The sequence below is a fragment of the Desmodus rotundus genome, chromosome 7 (genome assembly GCF_022682495.2).
Source record: "Desmodus rotundus isolate HL8 chromosome 7, HLdesRot8A.1, whole genome shotgun sequence".
Classification (NCBI taxonomy): Eukaryota; Metazoa; Chordata; class Mammalia; order Chiroptera; family Phyllostomidae; genus Desmodus; species Desmodus rotundus.
This window is the reverse complement of record NC_071393.1, coordinates 114,994,514-115,019,771: the sequence shown is the minus strand read 5'-3', so window position 1 is coordinate 115,019,771 and position 25,258 is coordinate 114,994,514. Positions and strand designations below refer to the sequence as shown.

General features: G+C 46.5%; 1 protein-coding gene across 2 annotated transcripts in view; it reads left to right on the top strand.

Moving 5' to 3' along the window:
* Window positions 1-23,784, top strand: part of ZFYVE1 (zinc finger FYVE-type containing 1) — a 45,195-nt gene extending 21,411 nt beyond the window's left edge. For both annotated transcript variants that reach the window (XM_053927839.1, XM_024567439.3), the window contains exons 3-12: window positions 421-925; window positions 5,305-5,519; window positions 13,512-13,618; window positions 15,319-15,427; window positions 15,986-16,083; window positions 16,176-16,293; window positions 18,954-19,124; window positions 19,855-20,035; window positions 20,528-20,641; window positions 22,119-23,784. In XM_053927839.1, coding sequence (XP_053783814.1) covers window positions 421-925; window positions 5,305-5,519; window positions 13,512-13,618; window positions 15,319-15,427; window positions 15,986-16,083; window positions 16,176-16,293; window positions 18,954-19,124; window positions 19,855-20,035; window positions 20,528-20,641; window positions 22,119-22,351 — 1,851 coding nt within the window. In that variant the 3' untranslated portion in view covers window positions 22,352-23,784. The remainder of the gene's footprint in view (window positions 1-420; window positions 926-5,304; window positions 5,520-13,511; window positions 13,619-15,318; window positions 15,428-15,985; window positions 16,084-16,175; window positions 16,294-18,953; window positions 19,125-19,854; window positions 20,036-20,527; window positions 20,642-22,118) is intronic.
* The last annotated feature ends 1,474 nt before the right edge of the window (window positions 23,785-25,258 follow it).

Genomic DNA, 25,258 nt, shown 5'->3' with positions numbered 1-25,258 from the left:
AATATTTTCTCCCATTCATTGGGTCTTTTTGCTGTCTTGATGATATCCTTTGCAGAATGAAAGTTTTCAAAGTTTATCAGTTTTGATGAAGTGCACTTTATCTGTTTTTTCTTTTGTTGTATTGCTTTTGCTGTCACATCTAAGAAACCATTGCCTAAGCCAAGGTCATAAAGATTTGTTCCCATGTCATCTTCTGAGAATGTTATGATTTTAGCTCTTTCATGACCACCGACTGCTGACACTGACTAAGGCATTGAAAGTTCCTGTTAGCTGTTTGCTAGGGGCAAGGGCTGGCTGGGAGTTGGTCATACTGGGGCTTGTTTTCCTTGCCACCTTAACTGTGGGAAGCATTTGTTCTTGCACACGTTTCTAGCTGTTATGCCCTTTCCCTATTTCATTGTCTTTTTTTTTTTTTTTAAGGTAACAAATGAAGAGGACTTCATTAGGAAATTGGACTGCAAACCTGATCAGCATCTGAAGGTGGTTTCCATTTTTGGAAATACTGGTGATGGAAAGTCTCATACCCTCAACCACACTTTCTTTTATGGCCGCGAAGTCTTCAAAACCTCCCCTGCCCAGGAATCCTGCACGGTGGGAGTGTGGGCGGCGTACGACCCAGTCCACAAAGTAGCAGTGATAGACACGGAAGGGCTCCTGGGGGCTACGGTGAATCTAAGCCAGAGAACACGGCTGCTGCTGAAGGTCCTGGCCATCTCCGACCTTGTCATCTATCGAACTCATGCAGACCGGCTGCATAATGATCTCTTCAAGTTCCTTGGGGATGCCTCAGAAGCTTATCTGAAGCATTTCACCAAAGAGCTCAAGGCTACCACTGCTCGCTGTGGCCTGGATGTCCCCTTGTCCACCCTGGGCCCCGCTGTTATCATTTTCCATGAGACTGTGCATACTCAACTACTGGGCTCTGGTGAGTAGACGGGGTGCTGCGTCACAGGCTGACCTTTCTCGGTCCAAGGAGGCAGCCATTGGGCTGTAGTAGCAACGTGGTGGTGGTGGTGGATTGCCCAGAAACATCTCTGCATGGGGAAGACACAAGGAAGTGTTACCAGAAGGACAGAATGCATCACCCATGTCAAAATCTGCTGATGGTCAGGATGAGGATCAAGAATTGTTGAATGGCTTTGGCAAAATACAGGCCCTTGGTGATCTGCGTAGGACTTGTTTCCCAGGGATGGTGAGCATGGAAGCCTCATCAGAGTGGGATCAAGAGAATAGGAGGCGAAGAATAAGGATAGCAAGTATATTCAACTCTTCCAACGAGTTCTATAAAGGGAAACAGACAATTGAAATGATAGCTGGAGGCTGATGTGCGAATTCAAGGAATTTCCCCTTTTTAAAATTTTAAGTTGTCAGGTATTACGGATATTTGTGTACTGATGAGAGTGATTCGCTGGAAAGCAGATGTCAGAGAGAGCTGGAATGTTGAAGTGATGCACCGTAGAAGAACTGGCCTTAGTTAGGAGCATGGGCAGTTCTCTATAACAACAGGAAAGGAGGAAGAGTATGTGGGCCTAGTTGCAAATAAGTAGAAAAATGTGTGTGTGGATGTGTACATTGTCTTGCTGTTTGTGTTTTCTGAGAGAAATGGGAAGCAAGATCATCACTTGAGAGGGAGGATGAGGGAGGAGGTGCAACAACAGTAATTGGATGCAGGTGGGAACAGTAGTGTTGGTCCCGAAAGCAGTCACACCACTTACCTGTTCAGTCAGTGACGTTCACTAAGTGCACGTTGTCATGTGCTGAGCACTGGGGCACTGAGCTGAAAGGAGACACAATTTCCACCCTCGGATAAATCACAGCCTCGTTGGGGAGACCACAGGTGTTCTGTTCCATAGTAGATGTAGGTACTAGAGCCTTGGGAGTGCGGAAGAGGGACACTTTACACCTTCCGAGGGCTCTAGGAAAGAAGAGGTGACATTTGAACTCTTAAGACTTGGCCAGAGAGCAGAGGGGATAAGGGATGCTCTAAGAAGAGCAAATCTCTAGTAGTTTAAAGGTGCAAGTTGTGTCCAGGGAACTGCGAGTAGTTCTGGGTAGTTCTGATTTCCATTCTAGCCCCCTTCACTGCGTTCTCCACACAGCATTCAGAGTGATCTTTTTAAAAGCTCAGTTTATAATCTAGGTCATGTCATACTCCCGCTTCCAGCCTGTCTGTCAATGGCTTTGCAGTACATCAGAATAAAATTCCAGCTCCTGATTGTGGTATCCTCACTCTGACTCCTGCCAACAGGATGATTAATCTGCCCACAGTTCTGGCACCTCTCCTTCTACCCTGCATAAACTCTGGCTGCCTCGGTTCCATCTCAAGGTTCTATCTTAACTTCTGTAGTTATCCCTCTTCATCCCCTCTCCCCACCTAGTAAATGCCCTCCCCTTTATGCGTGTGTGTGTGTGGATGTGCATGAGTGACATGTGTATACTGCCTCCACTAGCCATATCAGCCTTTTCTCTGTTCACACCTTTGCATATGCTACTCGTCTGCCTGGAACACCCTTCTCCCAGCTAGCCATACTTCCTTCACATTCCGCTCAACTCTCATCCCCTCGGAGTCTCTCCTGACTGGCCCCTTCAAAGTGGTTCTTCCTGCATTCTAGTGGTTGCGCTCTTACCACATCACCCTGTTCATTTGCATCAGGGCACCTATCGCTATCTGAAATCATGCTGTGTGTTTGCTTTCTTGTTTTTGATCTTTTCCCATGAGAATGGGAACTCCACGAAGGCAGGAACCTGGCCCTTCTTACCGCTGTATCTAAAAGGCCTGGCTGAGTGCGTGATACACAGTGGGCTCCATCAGATGCTTGCTCAATGAATAAATGACGAGGCTCAGCGTGTCTGAAGCATAGATTGTATGGGAGGGGATGGTGGAGATATACTTGGGAATCAGATCATGGATGGCTTTGACTCAGTTCTCAAATATGATAGAATTTTAGGCAGGGAGTTACATGATCAGATCTGTGCTTTCAAAAGACACCCCCCTCCGTGCCTCCAGCAGCCTGTTGCAGGATGAACTGGAGAGGTATGCCTAGAAGAGGCAGGGTGACCACCAGGAGGGTGTCACAGTTCTAGGTGGGAAGTGATGGGAAGCAGGAGGGAAGTGGCCAGACGGGGGCCATATAAAGGAGTTAGAATATGAAGGACCTGGGTCTGGTGGGAAGACAAGAAATCTGAATGCTCCAGAGTAGAGGAAGAAACTCATAGCAAGTGACTGTAAAGGAAGGGGAGGAGGTTGGAAATGTTGACTGAGACCACCTCCCAGGATCAGCATTTTTGTGCCACTTTGGATCTTTACAGCTTGGGTGGGGGGAAGGTTTACTTTCCAGGTGAGGATTTTGAGATAACCAGCCCTCCAAAAATAACTTTTTTTTTTTTTTTTGCTTTGTGCCATGCACTATAATAGGTAGTTTTTTTATTTTAAAGTAAATGCTAACCTACAGTACTTTTGTTATTCAGCCAGGTATCAGTAGCAGTCCCATTTTACAGATGTAGAATCTGAACCCAGAGAGCTTAGCATAACTAAGGAGATTCCAGTTAGTAAGTTGCAAAATTGGGATTCAAAACAAAGTTTTCTAACTTCTAAATCCAGAGCTGTTTCTGGATTACCATTGTTGCTTCTTGAAGCCTTCAAATGGAACCAAGGCAGCCAGAGTTTATGTAGGGTAGGAGGAGAAGCGCCAAAACTGTGGGCAGATTAATCATTCGGTTTTCTTCTGCCTTAGATGTTCTGATTTTGTTTGGTTGCATTTCATTTCTGAATAGAGGATTTCTAGGTGAAAGTTAGGAAGCAAATGAACTATTTCTGCTTTACAAATGAGTGATGGTTAAATGTCCAGGGAGAAGCTGTGAGATGATGGGGGGAAGGGCAGGTGGTCAGGCTCTGCTGACCCACTGGGTACTGCCCGCTCCTTCCTTCAGAAGCACTGCCACAGGAAGAGTTCATGAGGAGATGGGTTTGGGATTAACTGCCGAAGTTTGGCTACTTCTGTTTGATGACTTGACTTTCAAATTTGAGCTAAAGCCATAGATAGATACAGTATTAATAGGGGTGATTTCGTTGTTACTAAAAATGAAAGGAAATTAAAAATAAAGAGTCCTTGTAACTTTTACCTCTAAAATATTTATTGCATCCATTTGTACTACCACTCCACGGATTTTAGATAACTGTTGGTGCGACTGTGGGGAGTCTAGTACTCATACATCACTAGTTTATTCGCAGCTTCACCAGCGTGAGTAAGACCAGCATTTCCAAAGTAGCTGTTTATTTCCAGTGTTCATTAGTAGGTGACTGGTTAAGTGTATCCATGGGATGGAAGAGTATGTAGCTGTGAAAAGGAATAAGGAACTTCTTAGCATATCGTGACAAGGACAGATACATTATGTTAAGTTTTTAAAAAGATTTTATTTATCTATTTTTAGAGAGAGGGTAAGGGAGGGAGAAAGAGAGGGAGAGAAACATCAATTGGTTGCCTCTCCCATGCCCCAAGCTGGGGACCTGGCCTGTAACCCAGGGATGTGCCCTGATTAGATATTGAACTGGTTACCCTTTGGTTTGCCTAATCCACTGAGCCATACCAGTCAGAGCAGGTATAGTATGTTCTTAAGTGATAAAAGCAAGTTGCATATATGTGTTGGTAAGTGTACAGGAAAAAAAGTCTGAGAGGGTAAGTACTTAATTGTAGCTACTTTTGGGGAGTATGAAGGAACAGAAGACGTGTATTTCTTTTATCTTTTGACATGTTTACATTTTTTATAATGAGATGTTTAAAAAAAGACTTTCTTTAAGTATAATGTACACAGAGAAAAGTGCACATCATAAAAAATGTATAATGTGCCCTGACCGGCGTGGCTCAGTTGTTTGGGCATCATTCCACAAAACGAAAGGTCACCAGTTCGATTCCCAGTCAGGGCAAATGCCTGGTTTGATGGTTTAGTCCCCGATCAGGCTGCGTACTAGAGGCAACTGATCGATGTTTCTCTCCGTCTTTTTCTCCCTCCTTTCCCCTCTTTCTAAAATAAATTAGTAAATTTAAAAAGTGTGTAACATGATGAATTTTCACAACTGGAATGTATCTGTGAAGTCAGTTGAGATCCTGACACATCAGCATGCTCTTCATAGAAGTCCTGCTCAGGTTCCTTCCAGACAAGGGCGGCCCGAATTCCAACAGCATCGACTGCTTCCGCCTGCTTATGTATTTTATATATACGGAGTCAGACTTTTGCAATGAAAGGTGACTTATTTTTTTTTAAAAAGAAAGGTCACTGTTCATGTACCCATTTCTGCTTGTCCAGATCACCCCTCAGAGGTGCCGGAGAAGCTCATCCAGGACCGGTTCCGGAAGCTGGGCCGCTTCCCTGAAGCCTTCAGTTCCATTCACTACAAGGGAACCAGGACTTACAACCCTCCCACAGACTTCTCTGGGCTTCGGCGTGCTTTGGAGCAGCAGCTAGAGAACAACACCACCCGTTCTCCCCGGCACCCAGGGGTCATCTTCAAAGCCCTGAAGGTCGGTTGGCTCCTGCCTCGAGTGCCTCTCACTGGAGTACCAGTGGGTGGTGAGAACACTCAGTTTTCTAGCTGGTGGTGGTGGTGGTGATTGGAAACCTGGGCTGGGAAGAGAGGTTATAAGAAAAGGAAGTGCACGAGTGGAGTTTACATCTGTCAAATGACTTCATCTTGCTAGAAGTTCGAGTGCAGAGGAATCTTGGGTAATAGTTAAAAAGTGATAGGTCCTTATATCAAAGAAAAACTAGGAAGCAGCATTCATTTCTGAGTGGTGTGGCCCAGCCCTGGTGAACTGACCTCGTGTTGAGGCTCAGTTACCTGGACAGCCTTTGTGTTATATGGACTACCTGTTGTCTTTTTAATTTTATTTATTTTTATTGTATTTATTTTCAGAGAGAGGGGAAGGGAAGGAGAAGGAGAGGGAAAGAAACCTTGATGAGCAATAGAAACATCCATTGGTTGCCTCCTGCACACCCCCATCTAGGGACCTGGCCCACAACCCAGGCATGTGCCCTGACCAAATTGAACCCACGACCTTTCAGTTTGCAGGCTGGCACTCTTTCCACTGAGCCACACCAGCCAGGGCTTTTTTTTTTTTAACCTAAGTTAATTTATTCAAGAAGGCAACATTTTATAATCACTATAAATGGAAAACTAGTAACACATGTATAAATTTGGCCAAGACAAAACAAAAACAAAAACAGATACACGATAAGAGTAATTGCTGTTTATGAGGTACCAAAGTTCAGAGGATTTGTTCATTTAATCCTTATGTCAGCTGTATGAGCTAAAGTACTATTACCATCCTTACTTTTCAGACAAGGAAACCGAGGCACAGAGAGAGGAAGCAATCGCTTACACATAGCTCCTAAGTGGCAGCAGGTGTAAATCCTGGCCATTTTACTCCAGAGCTCCTTCTGCCTCTCCACAGATAAAACATCGTTTCTTACGGTTGGATATAGATTCTAATTTTAAGTATTTTTGCTTAATTGCTCTTTTTTTCTATTTTGCTTGTTTTTAGTATTTTAAGGATTTTACTTCAGCACAGTGTTTTATCTTCCCTACATACTTTTTATGTTACCATTCTTTACGGTACAGAATTCATGAAGTCGATCCCGGGGACACTGCTTACATTCTGTGGTTTGCCTTGTGCACACCTCTCTGTCACTGTGGCTGCAGCTTAGGAGAGAGGCTGAGGGAAGGGGCAGGGCCTTTGGGGCCATGCTGGGGGTGCGCGGTCTGGAGGGAAAGCAGGGAACTTGACGGGAAGATTGGAGCTGGGACATGAGCTGCCCTGAGGGTTAGGGGATAGAGACTGGGACCGGGGAGGGGTAGAAAGGCCGGGATAGACGTGAGTTTGGCATAAAGCTAGGTAGGCCTTGGTTTACACAGGAAAAAATCTCTGTGCTTGTGTTGATTTGCTTAATCCATTGAGTTTAAAAGGTTTGCAGTGGAGCATAATGTAAACAGTTAGTGAATCTAGGTAAATTGTTTATGGGAATTGCTTGTATTATTCTTGCAACTTTTCTACAAGTTTGAAATTATATATCAAAATGAAAAGTTACCCTCTGAAAAAGGTTTGTGATTTTTGCGTTGTGGTTTCTATGGGCTGGATGTGTGTCCTCCCCAAATTTCTATGTTGAAACCCTAACGCCCAGTGTGTTGGCGTCAGGAGGGACTTTGGGAGATGACTGGGTCGTGAGGACGGAGCCCTCAGGAGTGAGGGCAATACCCTTATGAAAGAAGCTCCAGAGAGCTCCCTAGCCCTTTCCCCCAGGAGAGGACACAGTGAGAAGACTCTGTTTATGAACCAGAAAGCAGGTTCTCCCCAGAACCTTCGGGTGTCCTGGTCTTGGGCTTGCAGCCTCCAGAACTGTTAGGAATAATACATTTGATTAACTACCCAATCTGTGGTGTTTTGCATAGCAGCCTGAATGGACTAAGACAGTAGTTAAAAGCTTAGGCTCTGGAATCTGACAGCCTTGTGTCAGAATCCCAGGTCTGCCACTTACCAGCTCTGCCACTTACCAGCTACTTGGCCCTGGGAAATGAGTTGCTTTGTTCAGTCATTCATTCAACAAAGAAATGAGCGCATTATGTGCCAGATAGACTTTGAAGCGCTGGAAATAGAGTGGAGACAAAGATAGGCAACAACCTTTGCCCTTAAAGTACTTCTTCAAACGTTTTTCCTCATCCGTGCCATTGGGGTAATAATAGAATGTTCCTTATGAAGTTGAGGTGGGAATTAAATGAGAGCGGCACACTTTAAGAAACGAAGTACTCGGTGCATGGCAAATGTTCAATGAGTATTAACTAGTGTGAATAATATTAAGAAAAAAACATGAAAAATGATTATATTTGAATAATTCATGAAATACATGCTTCTAATTAGGATTTGAGATTCAAGTGTACTTAGATGTACTGGCCGATGGCCTTGTAATGGCTCAAAGGTAGTCAAAGTGGAAGGTCACACCCAAGTATTGCAAACATTCCCAAAAGAGGCTGAATCCATACTATGTTACACAAAGAGCTATGAATCCGATCAGTGTGAGTTTTGACGAGGCGGTCAAGAGGTGGGTTCACGGTTGGGTAAGACCATCAGGGACATTGCATGCTGTAAGCAGTAGTTAGTGCTCAGGGATTGTCCCCTTGGGAGTCTTGGATGGTCTCCTCCAGGCCGGTTGGGTAGGCACTTTGAGAAAAATAGTTTTACTGTGTTCTCACGAGGTGATATGAATCACGGAGCTTTCTGTGATTAAACTGAGCCTGGTCAGCTGGAGTTCTGATGATCCTCGATGACTGGTGTCCTGAGGGTTTCACCTGAGCCCTGTATTTTCTGCTGTCTGAGGTAGGGGCTGTGCCGTACTGAGAGGTGGGACCCACTGCTTTTGTCCGTGGAGGAGTTACCTGTTTAAGCATTTGTTTTGAGCTCCCCCCCAGGTAGTTGTGGGGTTCTTGAAATGTTCTCAAATCTTTGAAAAAATCGTTCCTGTTTTTTCTTTTGGTGGTTCTTTTCATTACATTACATTACTTTACATTTCATTCACTTTACATTAGAGGTTATTAATTTTCTAATTATCATTCTGTGCATCTTGGTTATCTTTCTATATTAGTACCTAATATATACTTCATTCTTTTTAATGCCATTGGTATACTTTAAAAAAATTATTAGCTGCATCTTATTTATCAGGTTCCACCTGACTGATGTAGCACTGTTGGACTCAAAGGGAGCCCAAGTGCTACTTTTCATGGTCCTTATTGAATAGGAAATGTGATTAATGAGAAAGACTGAAGAGTTTGTGGAGAGTGTGTGTGTGTGTGTGTGTGTGTGTGTGTGAGAGAGAGAGAGAGAGAGAGATACAGTCACTTTCTGCTTCAGTGGTTCACCCATATGTTTCCTGATTAACCTGCCAACCTGCCCACCCTTCCTGCCACACTGCGGCCCAGGCCCCAGTGCCTCTTTCCCAGCTGGGCTATTTCCCACTTCCTGACCACTCGCTCCTTTGTTCGAGTTTCCATTGTAGCAACAGATACCTACCAGCACAGCATACCTTGAGTGAGCAGGTAAATCTGTTTAAAGAAAATAGATGCCCAGATCCCTGTTGAATAAGGGAATTGAATATTGAATTAACTGTTGTCTGTATTACAGTTCTGAATAAATGAGAGAATCATTTTAAAGTGGAATTTGTGCCCTGGCTGTTGTGGCTCAGTGGATTAGGCGCCGGCCTGTGAACCAAAAGGATGTCAGTGTGATTCCCTGTCAGGGCACATGCCAGGGTTGCAGGCCAGGTCCCTAGTTGTGAGTGTGTGAGAGGCAACCAATCGATACATCTCTCACATCGATGTTTCTCTCCCTCTCTTTCTCCCTCCCTTCCCCCCTCTCTGAAAATAAATAAATAAAATCTTTTAAAGAAATTAAGTTGAATTTGTATAGGTTTTATATAATACCTCTTCTGGCCTCTGATCTGAAAATGTAGAAACTCTGTCTTTCCAATTCTCTCACATCAGGACGCATTTGTTAAGTATTTATGAAGTCATTATATTCTGTTGGGGTTGGCATCATTGGTTGCCTAAGAGGCCATTTTGAATGGAGAAATTCACTGCTAGCCCTTGCTGACTGGGGCTAACCTTTCAGGTTCAATAGCAAGAGACATACTGTTGTTGCCAGGACAACCAAAGTTCAAGATCCTCTGGTCTCCAGGCAACCTTTTCCAGACTTACCACAAATGTTTTCCCAAGCCTGTTCAGGAGAGCTTCGCCCCTGCCTTTCTCTCACAGCTTTGGGACTTCAGGAGGAAGAGCGCCCAGGAAACCCTGGGATGATGTGAGGTTTGGAATTTTTGAAAGACGAAGCGTATGGATTAGGTGGTAGTATCTGTGCTGGACAGGAACAATCAGGCTATAGAGGAAGGAAGGCAGTTTCTCCTTACCCTTGCATCTAAATCACTCTAACATCAGATTTCTTTTAAACAGTTACTGAAAATCCCCATACTCTTGATTCATGCTGCATCCTCCTGGAGCTTGTCACGGTCTGATCATTGCTTGAGTGACTTGTGAGGGAAGTAAGATGCTTTTTGTGTTTCCCAGCATTTCAGAGGATGGGTGACTGGCATGTGGAGTGATGAGGCTTGTTAGTCTAGGAGTTCTCTTTCTGATGTCATAAGAGGTTACTGTTGCCTTGGCCAACAAAGCCAACAGTTGATTTGTTTCGGGCAGGCAGCGATGGAGGTCCTGTGGGCATATGTACCATGGGAATCTGGCCGTGGGTTGTTTTCATGCCACACTTTGAGATACAGTACTTAGCAATGCCCCCATTTTTCTGAAGAACTTTCAGAGAACTTCCAGAAAACCAGGCCATTTGGGTTTTGGAACAGAAGGATTCTTGTACTGTCACTGTTACTGGGCTGCAATTTTATCTTTACTGGGGAGTGGCATTGCCACCTCCAAATTCAGCTCGACTATTGAACTCATGCTAAATATATTATTTTTCTTAAGACAAGTTAGTACTTAGGTTATCCTTTTAGTTACCCATTTAGGAGAAATAATTCAGGGGCTAAAATTGCTTCTCTTTGCTTTTCCCTATACCTCTTTAGTAGCTTCTACATTCCTTAGTTCTCCTTTTTTAACTTTCTCTTACCACCTCATTAGATATACAAGCATCTTTTTGCAGCTAAATATAGCAGGTCCTCAAATAGTGTTTTGTTAAATGTTTTGTTATAATGTTGATGAGGTGCTGCAGACTTAACCCTTGTTTGTATCAGCGAGCCTATAGTAAAATTGGTTGCATTTTCCGTCATTCCTTTCCGTCACAGAACGTGTTGGTTGATAACATCGAGTGAGGACTTAACCATATTCACTTACATTTGGGAGCAGCCATGAAGACTAATGAGCTGTCCTGGAGAGACGTCCTCTTATCTCCTGCATTGTCTGAATTAGGTAGTGAGGGTATCTAAGGAAGAAAATAAAATTATCACCATAAAAAAGCAATAAAAATGATATTAATAACAGCAGCTAACGTTTTCTGAGCTCTCAGTCTGTGCCAAATGCTCTATATGGGTAACTTCACTTGATCCTTGACCCATGAAGACCCTTACTGAGGGAGGTACTTTTGGCATCCCTATTTTTTAAAAGATTTTATTTATTTATTTTTAGAGAGGGGAAGGGGGAGAGAAACATCAATGTGTGGTTGCCTTTCACCCGTAACCTACTGGGGACTTGACCTGCAACCCAGGCATGTGCCTTGACTGGGAATCGAACTGGCGACACTTTGGTTCACAGGCCAGCACTCAGTCCACTGAGCTACACTAGCCAGGGTGTTATTCCCATTTTATAGATAAGGAAATAGCTGCCAACTAAAACCTGAAGTGACTGGCAAGGGGGCGAGGGGAGGGCCTCATATTTAATTTCTGCAAGTTTTCCACTTAGTTTCATATTATATCTATGTTTGTTTTTTATATAAATATCACTTGCTCCCCAGATCTTTCAGTAAATTGATGCATTAGGAAGATAATACTCTATTTTCCACCAGCTAGTCCCAGAGAGTTAATGCATACACCCGTGAGAAATACAGCCTTAAGAGTTATCAGTGGTTTGGCCAATCAGGGAGTAGTTAACGTAAAATGAGAGACCCCTGTGGGCCGGGGGGATGAAGCCTGGTGCAGAGGCAGAGCCAAGGTGAGGAGGGGAGGGCAGGGGTTGGTGTGTGTGTGTTGGGGGGGGTTTGGTGCTGGGGTACTTCATTCCTGAGGTCCTAGTTAGGTGCCTGCTAGGGCCTTCACTAGGAGTTAGAGGATATAGAGGTAGGAAACTCCTTTCATAACACTTAGATTCTAGCCTAGGAGATGAAATACAGCAGGCCCAAAGCTTTGCGTCATTGCCTAATTACTCGGTGCTAGTTTAGGTGTTGAAGACAACAGGCCATCAGAGGAGGCAGAGTGTGGCGTGTCTAAAGTGGTTGAGAAGGCTTCGTGGAAGAGGTGAGACCAAAAAAATCCCCCATGGATGGGTTACGTTAAGAAGTAGGAGAGAGGAGGACAGTATGGGCTAGTGAGTGATTCTACTTGTTTGCCTCTCATTTATTCTCATTAATATTCATATGTATTTCATTTATTTTTCAGAATCTTAGTGTTCTCCCTAAGTTAGTATGTAAAAAATTACCCCCAAGACGACCTGTATTATTACATTATTACTCGTGAGATCTTTTCTGGGGGTGTCTAAGTCAAGGATTGCCAACTTGGTTGGCCATTGCTGTCAGATGATGTTTTATGGGCTTGCAGAAGCCGAATTTGAATGCCGCTAGGTGAATTTGTATGCGTCCTCAGTGTGATACATTCCTGGCCTCTACTCTTGTCTTACACCTGACCTGACTCAATATTGGTTTCACTTGGCCTGGCAAACACCTGAGTTTGCAGCGCATGGTATTAAGTCTTCATTGAGAAGAGGAAAAGGAACTTTAACAAATAAGTTCTCATTAAGTGAAACTGCTTTCAGAGTTTGAGAACCTTAGTTTAAAACCTAATCTGCCCTTTTCCTAATCTCATCTTAAAACTTCTTCTGCCTTTTCACCAAAGTAAGTAGCATCTTGTCCTTTTGTTTTAGGCTACTTTTCCTTCTCTTCCCATGAATAGTGCCTGGCTGCCTCAGAATGGGAAACTAGAAGATTAGAAGCTTGGAACTGTGTACACTTAATGGTTTTTTGAAGCCCAGAAAGCCCATTTCTGTTAATTTAGATAACTTTTCCACTGCATATGACTAAGGGCCTGCCAGGGGGAAAAAAGTCAGCCTGAAGAATAGTTTCAATATAGTGTAATGTGTGAAAACAGGATTAGAAATGAAAGTGCCTTTCAACATAAAATTTTCACTTTGCCTCTGCAAGCAACTTCATCTTCCTTTTTGGCATTTACTTGGGTCCTTCGCTGTCTTTTAGGTTACTGTAGTTGATAAAAGGCTGCCAAACACTATAATAATTCTTCCTTGTTTTTTGGCTGATGACACATTTTTCTACATTGGATAGTTCTGTGGCCCAGCGAACTCTAAATGTTTGCCTGTGGTTAGAACTGGGTGGAAGCCCACGAAACTCCCAGCTCACTGCTCTGCTCTGCTTCTGACTTAAAGACGAGCGAGCCACTTTCTCAAGTCTCGGTGTCTTGGTCCCAGCTTCACAAGGATGAAGTGGGCATTGGTCAATATCTGTGGTGGTTTTGAATGAAAGACTGAGTGTGTGAGGGGTTCATAACCTGCAAGGTAATTAGGAGGGAACAGTGACTTTGCTCACTTCTGACCACTGGGAAAGTGGACTGGTTCTTTCTGAGGTTTCCTGTGGTGAGGATTGGTGTAGGTTGGTCCAAAAAGGTCAAAGGAAAGTTCCCTCTTCTTGCTGTGGAGCCTGTAAGAAATAAGCCAGCAGTGAGGGCATCTTAGAAAAGCAAGCGGGGGAAGGGCCAAACCACAGGGATGTCTGCTGATTGCCTCATGTCACCTTTCCTCTCGCCAGGCATTGAGCGACCGCTTCAGCGGTGAGATCCCCGATGACCAGATGGCACACAGCTCCTTTTTTCCAGATGAGTACTTCACCTGCTCCTCCTTGTGCCTCAGCTGTGGGTAAGTGAGGCCAGCCATCTCCCCATCTGGGGAAAAGAGGCTCGGAACAGTGTGTGCAGGTCACCTGGGGTCTGGTTAAATTCCAGGTTCCGATTTACAGATGGGGTGAGGCCTGAGAGGGTGATTTCCAAGTTCCCAGGTGTTCCCGGTGGTAGGGGGACCACACTCTGAGGTTGCAGGGGGTTCCAGGACATATGCTTGTGAAGAATCCCCTGAAGATTTCAACCTAGTTTAGATGTGAAATTGACTGGCTTCTGGTTTGGGCAGTTTTTACTATAGAAAACTTCGGGCTTCAGGTTGCCGTTTTTTTTATGTTTCTCCAACCAGGGCTTTCAATCATAGTTATTCCATTTCTTCAACTAATATTCAATACCCCCAGTGTGCAAAGCACTGTGGCCTCTATCAGTCCTTGGTGATTCCTTTCACCGTGAGGGCAAATGATTAGAGCACATTAGAATTATCCAGGGAGCTTTCAGAATTATTTAGGCCTGGGCCCCACCCCCAGGGAGGCTGATTTAATGGATCTGGGGTGGGGTGTTGGTATTGGTATATTTAAAAGGCTCCTGAGATTATTCTGATGTGAATCTGAGCTGAAGACATTGCATTAGAGCAGTGCTTCTCCAACTTCAATATGTGTATGCATCACTTTGTGATTTTGTTAAAATGCAGATTCTGGATCAGCAGGTCTGGGTGAGATTCTACATTTCTGACACGCTTCTGAGTGATGCCTGTGATGCTGGTCTGGGGAGCAGAGCAGTGATTCCCAAATGTAGCACGCTTCAGGAAAAGCTGGAGGACGTGTTAAAGCAGATTGTTGCGCCTTGCCCCCACAGGTTGATTTAGTAGATCTGGTGTTGGGCCTGAGAACTTGCATTTCTGATAAGTTTTCAGGTGATGCTGATATTGCTGGTTGGGGACCACACTTTGGGAATCACTGTGTTAATCTGAGCTGTTGGTGGTTCTTTAATCACAGTTTGGTGACTTGTCAGATGAAGCCCAGGGGATTTAAATGCAGAGTGTCACAGTCGGATGCAGTTTCCATGTGGTATAGATTCTCACTCCACACCTTCCACCCCTCACCAGTGTATTGTCCTTGCTCACATTAGGACCACTGCCTGGGTCCTCCACATTTGCCCATATATAGGAGGAGACACCTGAGCCTTTTTCTGTGATGAATAGCCTTTTTGCATTGAAGCCTGTAGGCTACCTGCCAGGCTCTGAATTTGTGAAAAGGACTCGGGTCTTGGATTCTACAGTCTGGGGTAGGGAGGAACTAAGGATTATCTTGGAAAGATCACCTGGGATGACACCAACTGACTGAGCCACCGGGCCAGGGCTGTTTCGATTTTTTAATTCCCTGAGAGCCACTCAGGATTAATCTCTTGTCCAGCTGGTTATCTTCTGGCTCCTCTATTCCTACTGAGGGGCCAGGTGGTTTTTCTGAGAAGCATTTCCTCACTTCTCTTTTTCTCCTCCTATAAGAGTAATAATTGTTCTACCTTTGTGGTGATGGAAATTGCAAGCATAAAAGAGACGTGTGGGTTTCCGAGACAGATGGCCCTCTCTGTGCTCCGCGTCTGGGGCCTACTTGATAACCAAAGTCTGGCTTTGGCCCTGTGTCTGGCTCAGGGTCAGAGTCTTGTGCATAAGTAGCTTGGCTTCTTTGGCCGCTTCATTGTCAGCTTTTGGGCTTCACTCAGGGCTGGATGTAAGAACAGCATGAATCATGGGAAAGAAGGAGTACCTCATGAAGCCAAGAGCCGCTGCAGTTACTCCCACCAGTATGACAACCGGGTGTACACCTGCAAGGTGAGTCCTCCCAGCTTCTCCCTGCTTCAGCAGCTGGCTCGCTGGTCACGCCCTCCTTTAGGGAAGACTGGCTTGGGGCACCTTTGCTGCATCTCAAAGTATCTGACATTCAACTTGAATATCTCTGAAACTTCTCCCCAGCTCTGACCAAAGGAACTCACATGTCTTTGTTGCTGGGGACTCATGGTTTTTAGGGGTTTTTTAAAGCTTATTTTCCCCTCCTTGTCTTGAACTTGTATGCAGGGGTTCTGTCTATTGACTCTTTGTTCTCCTTAAGCAGAAGTGCTCCTCAGGAATCCAGTTGTGATTTCTTCTGTCTGTGACAGGTGTATAGTTTACAGCTCAGTTTTGGGGCCCAGGATGGGTTATACATTCAATTCATGACCATTCGGGGTACTGGCTTCTTTACAGAAGTGAACTTTCTTATGATGGGCTCAATTTAGGGTCAGTAAACCCTTAGCTGGTATGGTGTGTGGGTTGTGGGGGCTGCACCAGGATGTGAAGAGGCCATGGGGCTGGTGTACAGAGAAGAAGCTGGCAGAGTGCTCCATGTTTCAGGCCTGCTATGAGAGAGGCAAGGAAGTCAGCGTAGTGCCCAAGACATCTGCTTCCACCGACTCCCCCTGGATGGGTCTTGCAAAATATGCCTGGTCTGGGTGAGTTTAAACGACATAGCTAAGGGTTGTTTGGTGTGTTCGTCTCCCCAGGCGCCTGGCTGGGTAATAGTATCTATTTGCATTCCTTGTAGGTATGTGATCGAATGTCCTAACTGCGGCGTGGTCTATCGTAGCCGGCAATACTGGTTTGGGAACCAAGATCCTGTGGATACGGTGGTGCGGACAGAGATTGTGCATGTGTGGCCTGGAGTAAGAGCAGCTTTATTTATTCTTCTTTCTCCTGCATCGTTCAGTTATTCACGTGTGTGGGAAGCGGAACTTGTTTAGAATTAAGGTTAACTGTGAATTTCAATATGTTGGTGGCTTAGGAAGGCGTGGTCTGGAGAGCCTTTCTTGTTTTAGATCGTTATTTTCATTTCTTTCTGAATAAATATTAGAAGCACAATGTTAAATAAATGAAAATTTGATCTATAGTTATATTGCTTTAGCAAATAAAACTTCATTTTTTCAGTCTTCTCATTTTCCAAATGCATATGTTTATATAGATGTAGTCATAATTTACATGCCCTTTATCTGCCTTTTTTTCCTACCACAATTTTATTTCCACATTGCTTCCACTTTTCATGATTCTTATTCGTAGTCACTATGTAACATTCTATCTAGTGTTATAGTTAAAAAGGGAATTTCCCATTCCCTTTTTAAACGTTCACAATGTTCTTTTGAGGGTCTTTTAGTGACCATCTTTAGGTAAGAAAGGCATTTCTTTGTTTTGGAAATTTTCTTGGCATTCACTCTAAGAAGTGGGATTGCTATAGACCTTTACTGTTTTTTAATTTGACTTTTGAATTCAAGATGTTGGAAAAGCAAATCTGTTGACAAGGCATTGATACTTTGCTTTCATCCTGCATTAAACCACAAGTCACACTTGGAATTACCCATAAATCACAACACATGCAAAATCTTTTTTTTTTGTCATGGAAAAAAGCTGAGCAATTTTCTCTAAGGGATTTATTTTACTTGGTGGTGTTCCCCTTGCTGGGTGATTCCTGAAGCCACTGGTCAGCCTAAAAGGCCTATCCGCAGATCCAACTTTGAGCTTTCCTGGATCCTTCGGGTACCATAGAACTGACGATTTCCTCACCGTTTTGTTCCTCTTCTGTCTGGTCTCCAGCCCCACTGAAATTTGTTCCTGCAGTGTGGTCTCACTTCTGGAGCCGACCCCATTGACAAGATGGTCCAGGCCATTCTTTACTGTGGATTTAATGTGGCCTCACACTAGTATAATTTTCTCACGAAGTGTTTTATTACTGTATTTATTTATTTTTAAAAATTTTATTTATTTATTTTTATAGAGAGGGGTATGGAGGGAGAAAGCGAGGAAGAGAAACATCAATGTGGTTGCCTCTGGAGTGCCCCCTACCCAGGACCTGGCCCTCAACCCAGCCATGTGCCCTGACTGGGATTTGTACCTGTGACCCTTTGGTTTGCAGGCCAGTGCTCAATCCAATGAGCCACACCAGCCAGGGCTGTCTTTTGTTTTTTGATTGACATTAGTTCTTTCTTGTAAAAGTTAACATCTCTATGGCAAGATAGTTTGTAGTCCAAGAAAACAGTAATACTATAGTTTACTTTTAGGCTGTCCTCCTCATAGTCCTTGGAATTAGGGAAATACATGCTCCTCCCTTTCTGTTCGTTCGTTCATTCATTCATTCATTTGTTATTGCAGCATAAGTTGTTGAATATCGTGTGCTCAGAATTGAACTAGATGCTTGGAAAAAATACAAAAATGAAAAAGGGTATTATTTTCCAAGAGTTTTCAGTCTCATATGTCAAGTCCATAAACAGATACTGCACTTACCCATGGAAATAGGAGTCCTGGGATGTACAGGTATTAGAGGAACTGAGAGGAAGGGCTTCTAACCCAGCCTGGGGCAGGAGGCTTCCTGAAGGAGGTGCCATTTTTACATGAGTGCCTCCTGGATTGTACGAGGTCTGACCGGAAAAAGTCCAGCCATTGTTAATATAATGAGAACAGTTTGCGTAATATCCACGTAACCTGGCAGCCAAGGAGAGTGGACTGGAATGTGTGTGCACGAACAATAATGACTTCACCGTACAGTCAGTGGGGGTGGTAGATGCCGGTGAGTGAGCATGTGTACTGTGTGGCCATCACACTCAAAATGATGAGTGAGTAGAGCAATGAATCAGCATCAGATTTTGTGTTAAGCCTGAACATTCATCCATGGAAACTGTTCAGATGATTTAGAAGGCTGCAGCTATGGGCAAGTAGTGATTGGCAGCTTCATCACGACAACATGCCTGCTCATGCATCATGTCTCATGCAGAGGTTTTTGGCAAAACATCAAATCACCCAGGTGACTCACTCTGCGACTTCTGGCTTTTCCCCAAACTAAAATCACCTTTGAAAGTGACGAGATTTCAGACTGTCAGGATTCAGGAAAATATGACAGGGCAGCTGTTGGCGATTGGGAGAGCTGTGTGAGGTCCCAAGGTGCCTACTTTGAAGGGGACTGAGGCGTCATTGTCCTATGTACAATGTTTCTTATATCTTGTATCTTCTTCAATAAATGTGTCTATTTTTCATATTACATGGCTGGATACCTTCTGGACAGACCTCGTTTAGCTCACTTATGGGCAAAGTAAGTTCTGAATTGAACAGTTGTGCACCCAGCCTTATGGTTACCTTGAAGAGATAAATCAGCAATGACTGGTTGGTTGGTGTTGCCTGGAAGCCAGAGGGTTTCCTGGTCTGTCCCCATTTTTCTTTGCCAGGGGTTTGTGGTTCTGAGTTGGCCGTGATGAGTGTGCAACTCGCCCAAGACCCGTCTCTCTTTTTCCTCTGACTCCCCGCACTCCGAGTGTGATGGGAGCCTGCGTTCTCATTTCAGACCGATGGATTTCTGAAGGACAACAACAATGCCGCCCAGCGCCTCCTGGATGGGGTGAACTTCATGGCTCAGTCGGTGTCTGAGCTCAGCCTGGGGCCCACCAAGGCTGTAACGTCCTGGCTGACAGACCAGATAGCCCCGGCCTACTGGAGGCCCAACTCCCAGATCCTGGTACGGTGTGACAGGACAGGCCCACAGCCCTGGTGCGGCCCATTTCGCTCGGCCACTCCACCCTGCCCCGAGCTCGTTCTGTGGGCGAGGCGTGGAATTTCCCGCCCTGTCAGGGTAGCTCCCAGAGTATTGGAAAAGGGGTTACATGAAGGCAGCCGGTGTCCTCTTTGCCCACTGATTTCCCTTTGCGGTGTCCTGCAAGTATTTTCTTTGTGGTGGATTTTCGTTTTCTTACCTGCAACGGCCAATGATTATTGATCAGATGTGTAAGGCCACAGATACAGAATCTGGAGGAAAGGGACCTTTAGAAATCATTTAGGGTCATCCTTGGCTTGATTCCTAGACCTCTGTAGCACCTACAGCAAAGGAGCACCCATCTCCTTTGGCCCAAATACTTTGTGACAGGGAACTCATTCCTCACCAGCTTCTCAGAGGTTCTTTTGAGATGCCATTAAAAAACAAAGTCTCATTTTCCTTCTGGCTACAGTTAGCTCTTCTGAGAACCCTGTGACTCAGCCAAATGATTTGAGAGCCTTTCCAGGCACTTCTTGGAAGAAAATGATCATCACAGCTGTGCTTCAGTGGGGCATTCCATGTGGGTGGAAGTTGTAGGGTCCCTGAATTAGGACCATTCAGGATGGGCCTGTGGTCCCCCTGTGGGTTTCGGTAACGTTCTCAGCTGAGCAGACACAAGTTATCCCTGCCTCTGTTTGTTTTGGGCTTGGAACAGAGCTGCAGCAAGTGTGCCACATCCTTTAAAGATAACGACACGAAGCATCACTGCCGGGCCTGTGGGGAGGGCTTCTGTGATGGCTGTTCATCCAAGACCCGGCCCGTGCCCGAGCGGGGCTGGGGCCCTGTGCCTGTGCGGGTGTGTGACAACTGCTACGAAGCCAGGAATGTCCAGTTAGGTAAAGTGGGGCCTGGGTGCTGCGAGGGCGGAGTGGGGACCCTCTCTTGGGCACTGGGTGTTGGGAACTGGACTCCCTTATGCCTAGCCCCATTCCTAACTGCATCACTCTTCTGAGAGCAATTGCTCCCTTGGTCTTGTCTAGTCATTCTCTTGAGTCCCGGGGGTGCTAGTCCTTGGTAGGGGGGTGGGGGAAGAGGTCACTGCTGTCCTGTGTTTACCAGACATGGCTTAGACTGAGTTTTCTTCTTGGAGAAGGTTCTAAGGTCATGCTCCTGGAACCTTTCCGGTTTACTTTAAAGGAGGCTGAGGTAAAGGACTAACAGATGTCACCCAGTGTTAGAATCTGGACTGACCTGACCCATAGCCCAGACTGCAGGACAGCACAGTGGTGCCGGGGAGAAGAATCCGGGAGTGCTCTGTTGTAGCCCTCTGAGTTTTGCACTTGGGACGTGACTAAGAGCTGATGGCTTTTCTTTATCATTGTCTACAGATGTTACTGAGGCACAGGCGGATGATGAAGGCGGGACGCTGATTGCTCGGAAGGTGGGCGAGGCTGTGCAGAACACCCTGGGAGCCGTGGTGACAGCCATTGACATACCACTAGGTGGGCCTGGCAGTGCGTCTCTTGAGTGCAGCGGCTGTGGGATGAAAGGTTTCAGAGTGTCGCGGGTTGTCTTTTGTCAAAGGCTGGCAGACCTAGGTTGGGTTGGACAGCCGGCAGTTGACTGAAAACTGATTGGCACTTGCTTACTTCTGCAGAATGCCTTAGTGGTTTCGTGTTCATTTCTGGAGGCCATTCTCCCATACCACCGGTTGCTGCATAACAAACTATCTGAAATATTAAGGCTTAAAACAACCACCATTTTACCATGTGTCACAACCTTAAGTCTGGAAGGTAATTCTGCTTCCAGTGACAGTTACTACCTGATATTCCAGTACGGCAGCTGGACTGGCCTTGAGGGTCCAAGCCACCCTAACTTACATGGTGGGCCGTGGCACACTTGGGATGCCTGGAAGGCTGGGCTCGGCAGACCCTCCCTCTCTCTCCATGTATTCTCCAGGCCTCTTCGTGTGGTTTCTTCAGTGTAGCTGGACTTCTTTACCTGGGGCTCTAAAAGCTAATATTCCAAGAGACAAGTAGAAGCTGCCAGTCTCTTCTAAGGCCTGGGCCTGGAAACTGGCACTACTATAGTCTTCTGTAGGCACAGAGCCTGCCTAGATTTGAGAGAGGGGGCGGGAGCATCAGCGAATCTGTGGCTGTCTTTAATGCTCCACACCAGCCAAGATATTACTCATTTAGATTTAAGTTAGTCACTCACCTTCGGTTGTGAGGGGCACTTGTAACCAAGACGGGAAGAGAAGCCCACCAGTGTGTGGAGGGCTTAGGCAGGGTTGTCAGGGCCTGGGGTAAGTCAACCCTTTGTAGAGAAGAGACCAAGGACTCTGTGGCTCACAAAACGAGCTTTTGACTCCAGGGTGCAGGAAGGGATGGATTTGCCCAGGCTTGAAGTTCAGGTTACATCTGTGCTCACAGGTAACTGGGCGAGGCAGGGTCTGCCCTTGGCGCAGAGAGCTTGCCAGCCGTGCTCACCAAGTGCTCACCTGCTGTTGGGTCCCAGGCCAGTGCATTAGACACGTTATTTCTTGTAATCCCCATAACAGCTCTTGAAGGTGGCTGTTAAAGATGAGGAAGCCAAGGCACCTAGGAGAGCCTCTGTAACCCTGTGCAGCTGCCGATTGGCTTGCGCTTGATGGAACTGGGATTTGAATGAAGACACATCCCAGCTCCACAGTCTAACTGCTTGTTGTTACTCCAGTGGTTCTTAATGCAGCTGCACCTTAGAGCCACCTGTAGAACTTGACAGGCATGCAGATTTCAGTGTCTGCGTCCCAGCCCCGAAGATTTTGTCCTGGGTGGCATGGGGGAGACCGGGCACCTGTCTATTGCAAAGGTCCACAGGTGGTTCTGGGTGCAGTTGGATCGCGAGCCAACGGAGGGTCTGAGGATGCCTGCCTGCACAGCGGGACTCAGGGTGTCGGGTGCCGTGTGTCCCGCCCATCACGGTTCCCTCCCGCCACAGGTCTGGTCAAGGACGCGGCCAGGCCGGCATACTGGGTACCCGACCATGAGATCCTGCACTGCCACAACTGCCGGAAGGAGTTCAGCATCAAGCTCTCCAAGCATCACTGCCGGGCCTGCGGACAGGGCTTCTGTGACGAGTGCTCCCATGACCGCCGGGCTGTCCCTTCCCGAGGCTGGGACCATCCTGTCCGAGTGTGCTTCAACTGCAATAAAAAGCCCGGTGACCTTTAACCCTAGCTCCCTCTCCAAGTCCTTCACAACTCCTTAGGTTCTCAGGGTTAGAAACTGAAGTCTCGCTGAGGTAGGCCCTCCTCCTGGTCACCTGTTGTGGTGTGTAGCCCCTCTGCTCACCCTGGGGCCTTTCCCAAGGTGTAGGGCAGGACAGATGGCAAGCTGGAGTGCGCCTGGCGGCAGGCCCGAAGGCACAAGCCCTTCAGGGCAGGGCCCCGAGCAGCTTATAAAATCCGTTGCATTTATTTCAGCTAAAAATAATAAATAAAAGTATATACCCATATAGACATATGAAAAGAATATGGAGGATGTTCAGGCTGTTGCTGGCTGCAGAGACTCACTGCAGTCCGTCCCCAGCACAGGGGTCGGGCAACAGTGGCAGCAGGTCTTCCCCATAAAACCGAGCCAGGTACAAAGCCGCCACGTTGCTGGTCACCTTTTCTTTTCTCCCAAGCCTTCGAGGCCTCTCTTTTTCTTGCCTTTTCCCTTCATGCCCCTTGGTTGCCTGAGGAAGTGAGCTTCCCAGGTGCTTGCTTGGAATCGCCTGAAAGGGATCTGCCTGGGCCCTCCAGAGCTGGGTCCTAATCCTTGGCCTCAGCCTGTTTCAGAGACCACTCAACTTAGCGTGCAGGTCACCGGAGTGGGTGGAGGGTGAGGGATAGGGTCCTCAGCCCCGAGAAGTCCAAGTGCGGGCGATGTGACACGCTCGTCCCTGGGGAGAGCCTGGGAGGAAGTGGGCCTCCCCCAGCCTGTTGCTGCTTCTGTCTGCACCCACTCGGCTTTCCCAAAGGCCCTGCCCTGCTCCTAAAGAGAACACCTGCCTCCCTCCCCTCCGACCCGGTCAGGCCCATCATCTGCTTCTGAGTGTTGCACTAGGATTTTTATTGCTTATTTTGAAGTGTCTTAATTCTTTGTTCCCAGACACATGACCCCTCTCGCTATTGGAGGGGTGATCATGAGAAATCTTCCAGGGAAACAGAGCACAGAATGGACTGTTAGTTGTTTGTTTGGGGTTTTTTTTTTAGTATATATAAATATTACAACAGATCACTACGAAAAAAATTCTCTCTGGTCCTTGCAAGAGGAAGTCAAATGGACTTTTGTTTCTCATTAAGAGCTGGGACGTCCACATCTACCGTGACTGGAAAGAGACTCTTGTGCTGAAATCCTGTCATCATGGTGGATTTTATCTTCAATGGCCAAAAACGAAGAATTAATAGCGACACAGTTCTTGACGGAACTGGTGGTGGGTGGGTGGGCGGAGCTTCAGGGAGGTACTTGGCAGTCATGCCCTGTGTGGGTGCTCGTGTGACGTCAGCCCTGGAAGGTGTCAGTCCTCAGACCTGCTCCCTTCCTCCTGGGGCCGCACGGAGGCCCTACTGTAGTACTGTGTGTCATCAAATCCGCCGTTATAAAGGAACCTTCCTGCTGAACATGCGCTGTGCCGACTCTCCTTTAACTCCATTCGTAAGTCTTGCTCCCTCTTTCTAGGTGAAGGAAAGGAGCTGGTGGCTTTCAATGCAGGAGCCAAGGGAGGCGCACTGCTGGGGTGGTGGTCACATCTTACCCATCAACTCCTCAGGTGGTTACTCTAACAAGAAGTTTAAAAGCATAGTTAAAGACCACAAAACCATCGTCATAGGGGCTTTTGACCTCTGGCCACAGGCCGTTTTTCCCCAGCTTTGGGTGGATAGCATGCCCCAGCTCAATTTGCTGACTTGGACCAGGAGCCTTGTGGATATTCCTTAAGGGTGTGTTCAAACTGACGTTCGGAGAGCCCTTTCTTGTGGTTAGAGGGCTCCACACGTGCTCACTGACCGCACTGTTCTCTCGCGCTGGCTGTTCGTCAGCGCTTTCCAGGGAGGCTGTGAGACCTGGTGGTGGGGTGCTCAGAGCCACGGCACTGGCTGAGCCCTGCGAGCCTGGTCCCCAGGAGGGTAGCCTGTGTTGGGTGCAGTGGTGGCAGCTGCTTACCAACTTGTGTTGTAAGGGTTTCACTCTGGTAGCTGTGGGGTCACAGTCCCTGGGGAATCCTCTCAGGGTAGAAGAGGCTGTTACTAGGGACCGATGGAGACCCTGGGAAAATTTTCTGCCTTTTTATGTCAGTGCCCTGCCCTGCCTTATCTGTTCCACTCCTTTGTCTGGCCTCTACTGTTTCTTCATTCTTGTGGCTATTGAGACTCTGGTCTCTGTCCCTTCCCTTCTCTTTCCTGCTCCTGGTCCCTTTTGCCCTTCTCTCCTTGGGTAAGCGGGGCAGGGTGGGGAGAGTTGGGGGGAAGAGTGATGTACATGGTGTGTCTCGTGTTAGACCTGGCCGTTCCTCCTGTCGCTGTGCAGGGGCACCCCAGAGCATGTGCGTCTGCCCAGCCACAGGGATGATGCGGACCAGTATTGTGAACGTACTTCCTTACACTAGTCAGACCAACAGGAAGGGGAGGGAGCCCCAGAGTAACAAAAGGATCTTTCTTCTTGCTCTACATGTCCAGTTCTGGCCTGAACTAAATATCAGGTGAAAAACAGCTAAATACAGGATGAAAACAAAGGCTTACCTGTGGAGCTGTCATGCATACACGTGTCAGCTTGATTTATGTTCTGAAACTGAACCTATACTCAACCAGCACCCAAATGAAGAAACAACATAACTGTACCCCAAGAACTCCTGGTCCCCTCTCCCCCCAGGAGTACCCACCATCCTGACATCTAACAGCACAGATTAGCACCCTCTCCCGTCCCCTTGTAGGGAGATGCTCCATAAAGGTTTTAATTGACTTCAGAGGGAGAGAAACATTGATTTGTTGTTCCACTTACTTATGCATTCATTGATTGATTCTTGTATGTGCCCTGACCAGGGCCACACCCACAACCTCCGCGTATTGGGATGATGCTCTAACCAACTCAGCTACCCAG